We start from the raw sequence: 12,498 nt of genomic DNA on the forward strand, positions 1-12,498 counted from the left end.
GCCTCCCGAGTGCTGGGATTAAAGGCATGCACTACCAACGCCCGGCTTAAACTGAGCATTTTTTTTTTTTTTTGGTTTTACGAGACAAGGTTAAACTGAGCTTTTTAAAAGACCTCTTAAAAGGAACAGCTGGGCTGGAGAGATGGCACAGCAGTTAAGAGCTGTTCTTTCCAGAGACCCAAGTTTGGTTCTCAGCACCCAAGTCAGGTGGCTCACAGCTGTTAGCTTTACTTCCAGGGGTTCTAATGTCTCTGCCCTCCAAGGTCACCTGCAGTCTTGTTCACATATCCATATGCAGACACAGCTATTTTTTTTAAATAATTCATATTGAGAACAGATTTTTAACCTATTAAACAACCAAAAAAGTAAGTGATTAAATTTCCCCAGGTAGTCCACACTGATAACCTAGCAGAAGGCACCGCACTTGTGATTGCTGCATTAGAGAAATATGAAATAGGAATGTGTCTCAGTGAGGGAGTGCTTGCCTATCATGTCAGAGACCCTGGGTTTGATCCCCAGCACCACACACACACACACACTCACACACACACTTCACTCTTAGCATATAAGTCCACTTTTGTGCTGGCCACTGCCCTGCCTGAAACTCCAGTATTGCCGCTGAGCTCCTGGCTTCAATCACTTGCCTGCGGCAGCCCTCACCACACTTGATAGCTCATTGGCAAATATGCTGGCTAGCTTTATTTGTTTGTTTGTTTCTTCATTATTTTGATTTTTCGAGACAGGGTTTCTCTGTATTGTTTTGGAGGTTGTCCTGTAGACCGGGCTGGTCTCGAACTCACAGAGATCCTCCTGCTTATGCCTCCTGAGTGCTGGGGTTAAAGGCGTGCACCACCACTACTTGGCTGGGAAGAAGGAATCTTAATCGAGAAAATGCCTCCATAGGGTTGTTCTGAAGGGCATTTTTAGTTTTGATTGATAATTGATGTGAGAGGCCGGGCCCATTGCAGACAGAGCCAGCCCAGGGCTGCTGGTCTAGGTATTACTGCAAGAAAGCAGGCTGAGCACATTGGTAAGCATCGATCCTCCATGCCTTCTGCTTCAGTTACTGCCTCCAGGTTCCTGCCCCGACTTCCATCAGAGAAGATGTAATGTGGTTCTGTAAGTTGAAATAAACTCTTTCCTCTCCAGGCTGCTTTTGGTTGTGGTGTTTATTAACAATAGAAACTATAAGACTAAGACAGCAGAGCAGAGAAAACTAGGTTAGGTTTAAGATGGTTATCAAAAAATACTGAGCAATAGCACTGGATTATAAAAAAAAAGCCTGAAACTAGTTCCTAGATTAGAAGCCAATCTTCAGTAGCAGATAGGTGCCTGTCCTTATTAAGTGGAAGGCAGGAAACTTCCAAGTGGGAAGCTGACCCCTTCAGCATAGATGGTACTAAGATCAGATCCCACACAGGAGGCAGAGGCAGGCAGATCTCTGTGAGTTCAAGACCAGCGTGGTCTACAGAATAAGTTCTGTGACAGCCAAGGCTACAAAGAGAAACACTGTAAAAAAAACAAAAAGGAAAAGGTCTTTACATTATTCAGGCCCAGGGAAGCTGTGGGGACCACATTATGGTAACTGTAGGGAAAAGGGGCCAGCCAAAGAAACACACTTTGGCCCTACAACCAGAGCCAAAGATATGCACCTTAAAACCAGTGCCAAGGAAACACATGTTGTCCCTAAAATCAGAGCCAGTCAACGAAATATGCACTGACCCTAAAGTTCGAGCCAAAAGGCCAAAAAGGACCAGTGAAAGAAACACACTTTGGCCCTGAAACCGGAGTGAAATCTGATCCTGAACCTGAGCAGAAAAATCAATCCCTGAGCACAAGATCTAGTCAGTCTGAGCTCAGGTACTGAAATCTGGCAATCCCCACCCTGGAAAACTCTGTCCCTAAGAAGCCCTATGTAAACCCTGTGCCTGTTCAGTTTGTGGCTGTCTTCTACCCTGGCAGAGGGCAGCCACAATCCTGGATTCTTCCTTCCCAATAAATCTCTTGAATGAGGTTTGGGTGAAGACCTTGTATCTTTCACTGGAGCAGAGCTGACCATGGGCAGAGTGGAGCTGAACAGGACTGTAACACTTGGCTGGGGAAACCTCTTGGGAAGTGAAGTTGTTACACTCCAAACTCACAAGGGCTGGAGCTGAAACTGTACTGACTTCGCCAGGGAAATTCTCTTGCCCTACCAGAGTTGTTACATTGGGGAAGCCTTTTCCTGGAGCTGGGGAGATGTTCTCCTGCTAGTGCAGAGCTGATAACCCTGGATAAGCCTTTCCCTGGAGCAGGGCTATAAGCTGCTATGCTTACTGTGACCTGTGGTATACTTTGGTTCCTGAGTACCAGAATACTTTTCATCCAAGCTGTAACACTTAGTATTTTTTGGCTCCCAAGTACCAGAATCACTTTTCATCCAAGCCGCTGTAATGCTTAGATTAAGTTCAGGAGAGTTTTATCTGTGTAGGGATACCCCTTTGCAGCTCACCTTTAGTTGTAGCAGGGTTCTGGCTATTTTTTTAAAAAGTGCGTGCATGAGTGTGGTTCCTGTGGATGCCAGAAGAGGGCATCAGATCCTTTGGAACTGGAGTTAGAGCCAGTTGTGACCTACCTAACAGGGGTGTTGGGAACTCAGCTGTGTGTGTTTTGTGTGTCTGTACACAGGAGTGCAGAAGAGGACATCAGATCCTCTGGAACTGGAGTTACACCAGTTGTGAGCTGCCTAACATGGGTGCTGGGAACTGAGCTACAGTCCTCTGCAAGAGTAGCATATGCTCTTTTTTTTTTTTTTTTTTGGTTTTTCAAGACAGGGTTTCTCTGTGGCTTTGGAGGCTGTCCTGGAACTCAGTTGGTAGTCCAGGCTGGTCTCGAACTCACAGAGATCCACCTGCCTCTGCCTCCCGAGTGCAAAAAAAAAAAAAACACACACACACACATTGCCTATTTTTTTTTAGTTAACATTAGAATATTAACTAGTTTTATCAGTTTTTTGTCATTGTTTTTTAGTTTTTTTGAGACAGGTTTTCTCTGTATTGTTTTGGAGCCTGTCCTGGAACTCACTCGGTAGACCAGGCTGGCCTCGAACTCAGAAGTCTGCCTGCCTCTGCCTCCCGAGTGCTGGGATTAAAGGCGTGTGCCACCAGTGCTTAGCCTGAGTTTTGTTTGTTTGTTTTTTAATTTATAGTTTTATTTTATGTGCATTGGTGCTCTGCCTGCATGTATGTCTGTGTGAGAGTATTGGATCCTCTCAAACTGGAATTACAGACAGTTGTGATCTTCCTGTGGGTACTGGAAATTGACTTTTTAGCCATGTGTCTGCCCCCATTTTTGTTTTTTGTTTTGTTTTGTTTTTCGAGACACGGTTTCACTGTGTAGCTTTGGAGCCTATCCTGGCACTGCCTCTGCCTCCCGAGTGCTGGGATTAAAGGCATGCGCCACCATCACACGGCCTTGGTGCCCCCCCTTGTTAGAACACTGGGGGAACTGTGCACTCTATGATCAAAAGGCACATGTATACTAGTCCATACAATTTTACTTGAATTGGGAAGGTGAGCAAGTTTTGTGCCCGATTAAGCTGTGAAGAGGAGCCACTGGCACCATGCTTGACAGACTGGAGAGTATGAAGTGACATCATCTTCCTGGAGTGGGGTAGGTAGGGTCCATCACAATGTGGGATGGGCTCTCTTTTACTCCACAAATGTAGTTACAGGAACTTAGGAAGATAAACTGAGCAATAGAATACTTGCCTAGCATGCCGAAGGCCTGGCCTTGATCTCTAGTGCGGCAGAGAAATAAGGTTCAAAACAATGGACTAAAGATTGACGCGGTGTCACACACCTCTCCTCCCACCACTAGAAGGCAGTGCCAGGCAGATCTCTGAATCCCAGGACAGCCTGGTCTACAGAGTGAGTACCAGGACAACAAGAACTACACAGAAAACTCTCAGAAAGCAAATAAATACATTTAAAATGAGCTTAAGTTTTTAAATTTTATTTTGCGTGTACAAGTGTTTTGAATACATGCATATATGTACACCATGTGCGTGCCTAGTGTCCAAGAACGACAGAAGATGGCATCAGATTCTTTGGAACCGGGGATCGGAGCGATTGTGTAGGTTGTTGGTAGGAACTGTTGCAGTGAGGACTCAACCTGTCAATCACTTCTCCAGCTCCACATTCCTAATCAGGAATCCCCCCCTTCTAATTTATTTTATTTTTTACATTTCAATCGCAGTCCCCCCTCTCCCATCTGCTCCTTGGAGAGGGTAAGGCCTCCCAGTTAAGAGCTTTTTTATTGACATGAAAACTGTTATTGCTTTTATTATTATTTTTGTTTTGTTTTGTTTTTGTCTTCTTGAGACAGATTTCTCTGTGTAACTTTCCTGGTTGTCCCAGAACTAACTGTGTAAACGAGGTTGGTCTCGAACTCACAGAGACTCACTTGCGTCTACCTTGGAAGTGCTGGGATTAAAGGTGCAGCCACCACTGCCCTGCTTACTTTTCAATTAAAAATATTTTTTGAGGCATGGTCTCACTTTGTAGACTAGATTGGCCTGCCCTGGAGCTCAGTGTGTGTTACCAGACTGGCTTTGAACTTGTAACAGTACACAAGTCTCTGCTACCTGGGAGTGGTGACCAGTGTGTGACACCATGCCCTGTGCATTTCTAAATTGTTTAACACATTGTGTAATTCATTCCTTCCCCCAGCACTGAAGGCAAAATCTTTGGATTTTCTTCGTTTAAGCCTCACCAACTCCTTTTAGGTGAATGCATTCCAGGTGGCCATGGACTGCCTTGGTCTAGTGTTCGGGTGGCATCTGCTACCGAATGCAACCACTAGGTTGCGCTGGCTTGTTCGCTCTCGGCCATGGGCAGATGGCGCGTGCTGCCGCACTTAGTCACTTGGGGGCGCTCGCTCACCTGCCAGCCCAGAGCGGCTACGGGCAGCGCCGCCCCTCTCTCTCCAGAAGCCGTGGCCTTCAGCCTTGGCTCAGTCGTCGCGGGCTCGATTGCCGCGTAGTCGCACCATGGCTTGCTACATCTACCAGCTGCCGTCCTGGGTGCTGGATGACCTGTGCCGCAACATCGACACGCTCAGCGAATGGGACTGGATGCAGTTCGGTGAGTGCCATACCACCTACTTTCGGCCGGGACCCGCGATCAGATCCGCGCCCGGGGCCGGGGGATACCTGTTTAGGACGTTGCTGCCTATGAACTTGCCCAAAGCCCAGGCTGGCTAAATGGAAGGGTGGGTGGAATTCGAACCCAGGCTTCTGGGTGACTCCCACTGTAGCTGCTTAGCATGTTTTTCCTGTTTGTGTCTCGATCATAGAGCTGTAGCCTCTAGGGACAGGTTGCCTGCGCAGTTGTGCTGCTGCCCAGGCTGTGTTCAGGCTCATCACCGCAGTTTGTGGTATCTGGGGCCGCTCTCTTAACTTCCTGAAACTCGCCTTACTTTATAAACTGCAGGTGACAATTATATCCGCGTTATACAGTTATAAAAGTGTCGAGAAGGCCCCTTCCTACTCTAGTGTTGTTATTCTGTGGGTTATTTTCTATTCTTTTATACTGTTTTGAGACAGTCACACTGTGTAGCTGCCCTGGAAGTTGTGTAGATCCACCTGTCTCTGCCTTCCAAGTGCTGGCTTTAAAGATGTGCACCCCCTTGGTCTATCTGTCTATCTGTCTGTCTGTCTGTCTGTCTGTCTATCTATCTATCTATCTATCTATCTATCTATCTATCTATCTATTTATCGTAGTGCGGGAAATTATCCTAGGGACTTGTGCCTGCTAGGCAAGCAAGCTACCACTGAATCATGTCAAAGCTGATTTTTTTTTTTTTTTGTCTTTTGAGACATGGATGGTTTCCTTACGTAGCCCAGGTTGCCTTAGAACTTGTCATCCTCTTTTCTAAGCCTCCTGAGTGTGCCTTGGTGTCTTTTTCTCTTCTTCACTATTTTTGGAGCTTGCTATGTAAACAAGGATGCCCTCGAACTTCAGATCCTCCCATTTTCACTTTAGGAATTCTGGGATTACAGCCTTGGTTTATGTGGTGCTAGAGATGAAACCCAATAAAGCACTATACCAACTGAGCAACTCCTCCCCCTTATTCTTGTAAGTCAAAGGGACAAGGTTAACAGTTGTCATTATTAGTCTTATGGTTTAAGTCAGTGTAACTTGTCACTTAGTTTCTTTTTTTTTTTTTGGTTTTTACGAGACAGGGTTTCTCTGTATTGTTTTGGAGGCTGTCGGTCCATCCGTCACTTAATTTCTTAAAAGAAGATATGTATGTATGTATGTATGTATGTTCCATTGTTTTTTTGTCTGTTTTGTTTTGGTTTTTGGTTTTTCGAGACAGGGTTTCTCTGTGGCTTTGGAGGCTGTCCTGGAACTAGCTCTGTAGACCAGGCTGGTCTCGAACTCACAGAGATCCACCTGCCTCTTCCTCCTGAGTGCTGGGATTAAAGATGTGTGCCACTGATGCCTGGCTCATGTCCCATTGTTTGTTTGTTTTTAAGATATGGTCTCATGTAGCCCAGGGTGGCCTAGAACTCATTACATAGCTAAGAATGACCTTGAATTTCTGGTCTTCCTACTGACACCTCTGGAGTGCTGGGACTATGGGAATGTGTCACCATGCTTGACTTGAGTAATACTTATACTTTTTTTTTTTTTTGCATTACTGGAGGCTAGCAAGATGGCTAAGTGAGTAAGGGCTCTCAATATTAAGCCTATGGACTGAGTTCGATCCCTGGGACCCACATAAAAGTGATAGGAGAGAAGCAACTCTGCAAAGCTGTCCTGTAACCTCTTACACATGAACTGTGGCATGGGCATCACACAAATCATACTCAGTAAATTGTTTTACACTTTCTTTTTTGGGGGGGTGTGTTTCGAGACAGGGTTTCTCTGTGGCTTTGGAGGCTGTCCTGGAACTAGCTCTTGTAGCCCAGGCTGGTCTCAAACTCACAGAGATCTGCCTGCCTCTGCCTCCCAAGTGCTGGGATTAAAGGCATGCGCCACCACCACAGCCCAGCTATTTCACACCTTCAAAGGGTGGTTTTCGAACTTGTAGATGATACTTCAGGAGTGACAGTTAACATGTTTCTTCTGATATTTGTTGTTCAACCAAAAGGTCTGTGATTCCTAAAATTAAAAAAAAAATAGTTTCACATTTTTTCAGGTGTGGCATGGTACACACCTATAATGCCACACTGGAGACATGGAGGCCTGAGGGTCAGAGTTCAAGGTCAGGTGTAGATATATAGGGAATTTGACAATAGCAGGGCTAAGTGACAGAAGGCAAACAACAACAGAACAAAACTATGTCTCCCCAGTTTTTTACATTATAAAGCACAGCACTAAACTAAAAAGACTATATATTATATAGGTATGCTTGACATAATAATAAAGTAAATATGTATGTGTTGTCCCTCCACTTTGAACATATAATATGCATGTTAGGGTTAAGGTGTACCTCAGTGGTATGACACTCACTAGCATGTGGGAGGCGCTGGGATCTGTCCCTAGCTCTGCAAATGAAAAAGAAAAATTAAAAAAAAAGAAAAGAAATGATAAGTATTTTAAGGTAGTGGTCCTCAGCCTGGGATTTTTTTCCCATAAGTAACAGTTGCCAATGCCTAGAGACATACCTGTTGACATGCCTTGGTAGATGCAGTGGGTGGACATCAGGGCTATTGTTAAATACAGACCCTCAGCAAAGTACAGCTGCTCCCAAGAGTCAGCAGTGATGGGTTCAGGGATCCTTTAGTCCAGGCAGAAAGGAAGTTGATGTGCAAAGAAAAGAGAGAGAGAGATAGAGAGAGAGAGAAAGGAAACACTGTAGGAGTGGAAAGCAGAAAGGTGAGTCCCAGTTCTGAACAGGGATGAGTGTTCTTAGCCTCTGAGAGCCCAGTGTAACACCTGCTGCTGCTCATGCTTGCTAGCTTCTTAACCTTGCAGCCCTATAGTGCTCAGGACTGTGCCTTCTGCTTTTTCTCAAATGCATTTAAGTATAGATATGTATTTCAACCATCTTGTCATTTTTGTACACCAGTTATGACAAACAGCCTGCCCTTTTTTTTTTCCGAGACAGGGTTTCTCTATATTGTTTTGGAAGCTGTACCAGAACTTGCTCTGTAAACCAGACTGGCCTCAAACTCACAGAGATCCGCCTGCCTCTGCCTCCCGAGTGCTGGGATTAAAGGCGTGTGCCACCAAAGCCCGGCACAGCATGCCTTTTTAAAGAATTAAAAAAAAATTTTTTTATTTCATGTGCATTGGTACTTTGCCTGCTTGCATGTCTGTGTGAGGATGTCAGATTCCCTGGACCTGGAGTTACTGACAGCTGTGAGCTGCCATGTGGATGCTGGGAACTGAACCTGGGTCCTCTGGAAGAGCAGCCCGTGCTTTTACCTCCAGTGCCCCACACGCCCAGCCTACCTATTTTCTGTTAAAATATATCACAGGTAGCCGGGCGTTGGTGGCGCACGCCTTTAATCCCAGCACTCGGGAGGCAGAGGCAGGCGGATCTCTGTGAGTTCGAGGCCAGCCTGGTCTACAGAGCGAGTTCCAGGACAGCCTCCAAAGCCACAGAGAAACCCTGTCTCAAAAAACAAAAAAAAAAATATATATATATATAAATATATATATATATATATATCACAGGTATTTCATAGACAGGCTTTTCCCTCCCCCTAGTGGTCTATTGTATTGTTCACACTGGCCTCAAACTGGTGGTCCTCCTGCCCCAGCGTCTCTCTTTGGATTTTCTCTTGAGTGTGCATTTTTATTCTGCATCTTTGCAGGAGAACTAGGACACAGATGTGGGTGACATCTGGGATGAAGGGAAGTGGCTCTCTTCTCTTGTGCCCTCAGCCTTAGTCTCAGGTGCCTATGAGGATGTCTGTTACCACCTGATTGTCCAAGGGACCTGTGACCCCACACTTGGATGCCCTATGCTCTCTTGGAATATTCTATGGGCAGTGACCAGCTGTGTGTGGGGGAGAGGGGGTCTTTAATTTTTTTTCATTTCTGCCCAGCCCTGAACTGACCAGAGCGGAACACCTTCTATTCTTGCAATATTAGTGTAAGAGGCACACTTAAGAGTTCTTGAAGAAAGGGCCGGGCGTTGGTGGCACACGCCTTTAATCCCAGCACTCGGGAGGCAGAGGCAGGCAGATCTCTGTGAGTTCGAGGCCAGCCTGGTCTACAGAGCGAGTTCCAGGACAGCTTCCAAAACAATACAGAGAAACCCTGTCTCGTAAAACCAAAAAAAAAAAAAAGTTCTTGAAGAAAGGCTTTATTAAGATATAATTTATGGGCTGGGTGGTGGTGGCCCATACCTTTAAATCCAAGCACTTGGGAGGCAGAGGCAGGCAGATCTCTATGAGTTCAAGGCCAGCATAGTGTACAGAGCAAGTTCCAGGATAGCCAAGGCTACACAGAGAAATCCTATCTCAAAACACCAAAAAATAAAATAAAAAAGATACAATCCATGAGGCTGAGGTGTGGCTTAGTGGTGAGAGTGTGTTTACCTTGTCTAAGGCCCTGTTCAACCACTGGAATGAACTAACAGAGGAGAGGGAGAAGGGGAGCTGTATTATGGTGGTACTGATGTGTAATCAGAACACTTAGGAAGTAAGGTAGGAGGATCAGGAGTTCAAGGTCAGTATCCACTATGTTGTGAATGCCTGGGTTATCTGAGAGTCTGCCTCAAAAGCCAAAAACCAAGCAGACAAGCGAGCAAATGGTAAAACAAACAAAAATACAAACAAGAAACTCATTATCAATGATCATGTAATGCACATATTTAAATCAACAATCATGTAACGTATATATTTAAATCAATGATCATATAGTACACATATTTAAATCAATAAGCATGTAATGCACATATTTAAATTACTGATCATATAGTACACACATTTAAATCAACAATCTTGTAACACACATATTTAAGAGCATCTTAGTGGCACTTAGTACAATCACAGAGTTGTGATTTAATTTTTATTACTCCAAAATGGAACCCTGTTCTCCTTACGTGCCACTCCTCACCCCTCTGCCCTGGCTCCCTCAGCTCTAGGTATTTCCTGTTGTAGCCTTCTATGTGAGTGGGACCATCCAGTCTTCATAGCCCTTTACAATTGGCTTCATTTAGCAAGTCTTAAAGATTCCTCCATGTTGTTGCAGAGCTCGGAACTGCCTCCTTCTCTTTTCTCCTGTCCCCTTCTCATGCCTCTCTTACACCTCCTGTTTCTCCCATTTACTCTGCTATCCTCCTCTTTTGTGCTCTCTCTGTCTGTCTGTCTGTCTGTCTGTCTGTCTGTCTGCCTGCCTGCCTGTCTCTGTCTCTGTCTCTGTCTGTCTCTGTCTCTGTCTCTGTCTCTGTCTCTCTCTCTCTCTCTCTCTCTCTCTCTTCTTTTTTCCCCAGTGCTGAAAAAGGACCCAGGGCTTGCACATGCTGGGCAAGCCCACTATTAGTGAACCATACTCCTTGTTCCAGGCTCTTTGTATATTCAAGCTATATTCCAGTGTATGGGTGTCTCACGTTTTGCTTCTCGATTTTTCCATTGATGGATATTTGGGCTCTTCTCCTTCTTGGGCAGTCATGATAATGCTACAGTGGACATTTGTGTCCTAGTGTCGTGTGGATGCATGCTTTCATCTCCCTTGGGTGTACACACAGGCCCGGGGTAGACTTGGAGTGCCTTCTGTACTGCACGTTACAGGGATACACTGCCAGTTGTTTTCCAGAGGGACTGCCCTGGCTCATACCCCACCGTTCATATAGGAGAGCTAATAGTTATCTTGTCAAAGCCTGGCCTTGTCCCTCTTGTTGGCCACTTACACACCCTTTTCAGAGAACTGCTCCGCGTTTGCAAGTCCTGAGGTGACAGAATTGCCCACAGTCCTCTGAGGCCTCACTGGTTGAGGATATCAAGGACGTTACTCAGCAGGCCTGCCAGCTCTGGCTCTCACCTCCATCTCCTCACGCTCCCTGCCTCAGCCTCACTGGCCTCCTTTGGACTCAGATCTTTGCATCTTCTGTTCCCTCTGCCTGAGTTACTCTTCCTCCTGCCTGGCTTTGTAGTCTGTACTAGTTTCCTCTTGTTGCTGTAACAAATAATCACAAATTGAGTGGAGGCTTCCAACAGCACAGCTGGAAGCCATTCCCTTGGCCTACAGCCCCTCCCTTCACCCTCAAGGCAGCCAGCTGAAGAGAATCTTCACCTGTGTTTCTCTCACCTCCCTTTTCAAATTCTCCCCTATCCACCCCATCAGGGTCTCAAAGCCACCAAACTCAGCTCTTTGCCCTCCTTTTAGAAGGACTCTGGTAGTAACAGGACTGATTCAGGCAGTCGGGGAAGGTCCCCTTCCCTCTACGTCCTTAGCTAGTCCCCTTCCCACAGCCCCTTTGGCCTCCTGAAGACAGTATATTCAAGATTTGGGGTCTAGGAACCAGATGCTTTTGGGATAGATATTGGTCAGTCTGTCTGTCATAGTTCTGTTTCTTGGAGGGACCCATCTGTCCCTGCCCCAACTTCTTAGCCCATCAACAGGTTCACCTTGCTTCCCCTGAACATGCTCACCGGTCCCTTGTCCCTGCTTTGGCTATGATGGACAAAAGAACAACCGAACCCATGGTCACTGTCCTTATGGAACTGTCACAGGGACAAACACAGCCATGGGGTTGGCACTTGGCTAACTGTGACACTCTGGGTAGAACTGCAAGGAGCTGTGTTGGCAACAGTGCAAAATTATGCATTCCTTCTTTACTTTTTGAAACAGGGTCTTGCTGTGTAGACCAGACTGGCCTCCAATGCAGTAATCCTTCTGCCCTTGTCTCCCATATGCTAGCATTACTGGCATGAACTGACACACCTGGCTTCCCTTTGCACTTGTTTGATATAAAATAGACGTTGTTCTCATGGAAAAGACACACTGCACGGACAATCCCACCCTCCCTGGCCAAGTCCACTAGGCCACTCTCTCATCCTTCACAAGGTGCTGGCTTAGGTAAGACCCTGTTCTTATTTGTTAATGTTGTAGTTCAAGCCTTCTCTCAGTTGATCTAGGCTCATTATAAATGGCAATAGTTTTATTACCATTTGCCAAGCTTGATGGTGAATGCCTTTAATCCTAGCACTCTGGAGGTAGATGCTGGAGAATTTCTGTGAGTTTGAGGCCAGCCTGGCCTACATAGTGTGTTCCAGGCTAACTAGGACTACATAGTGAGACCCTGTCTTAAATTCTTTTTCAAAATATTCATTTTATTATTGTTATCATTGTTTTTATTGTCATGGTGCTGGACACTGAGCCTAGAGCCTCATCTCACATGACTGGCAGCTTTTCTCTCCAGCTCATAAAGTTTGTTAGTTTGGTTGGATGGATTTTGTTTGTTTGTTTTGCAGAACTGGGGTTTAAAACCAGGGTCTCATGCATGCTAAACCACTGAGCTATATTCCCAGCCCTTAAAAGGTATTTTTCTTTTTCT

At 45.6% G+C, this 12,498-nt stretch overlaps 1 protein-coding gene across 3 annotated transcripts in view; it reads left to right on the forward strand.

Moving 5' to 3' along the window:
* Positions 1–4,955: 4,955 nt before the first annotated feature.
* Irak2 (interleukin 1 receptor associated kinase 2) overlaps positions 4,956–12,498 on the forward strand; it is a 55,199-nt gene continuing 47,656 nt past the window's right edge. The window contains exon 1 of one of the 3 annotated variants that reach the window (XM_040737732.1): positions 4,956–5,123. In XM_040737732.1, coding sequence (XP_040593666.1) covers positions 5,030–5,123 — 94 coding nt within the window. In that variant the 5' untranslated portion in view covers positions 4,956–5,029. Of the gene's footprint in view, positions 5,124–11,874; positions 12,021–12,498 lie in introns of those variants that run through there. The other 2 variants (XM_040737733.1, XM_040737734.1) reach the window with 2 other exon arrangements.

This window comes from Mesocricetus auratus, unplaced genomic scaffold (assembly GCF_017639785.1).
Source record: "Mesocricetus auratus isolate SY011 unplaced genomic scaffold, BCM_Maur_2.0 Super-Scaffold_100676, whole genome shotgun sequence".
Taxonomy (NCBI): domain Eukaryota; kingdom Metazoa; phylum Chordata; class Mammalia; order Rodentia; family Cricetidae; genus Mesocricetus; species Mesocricetus auratus.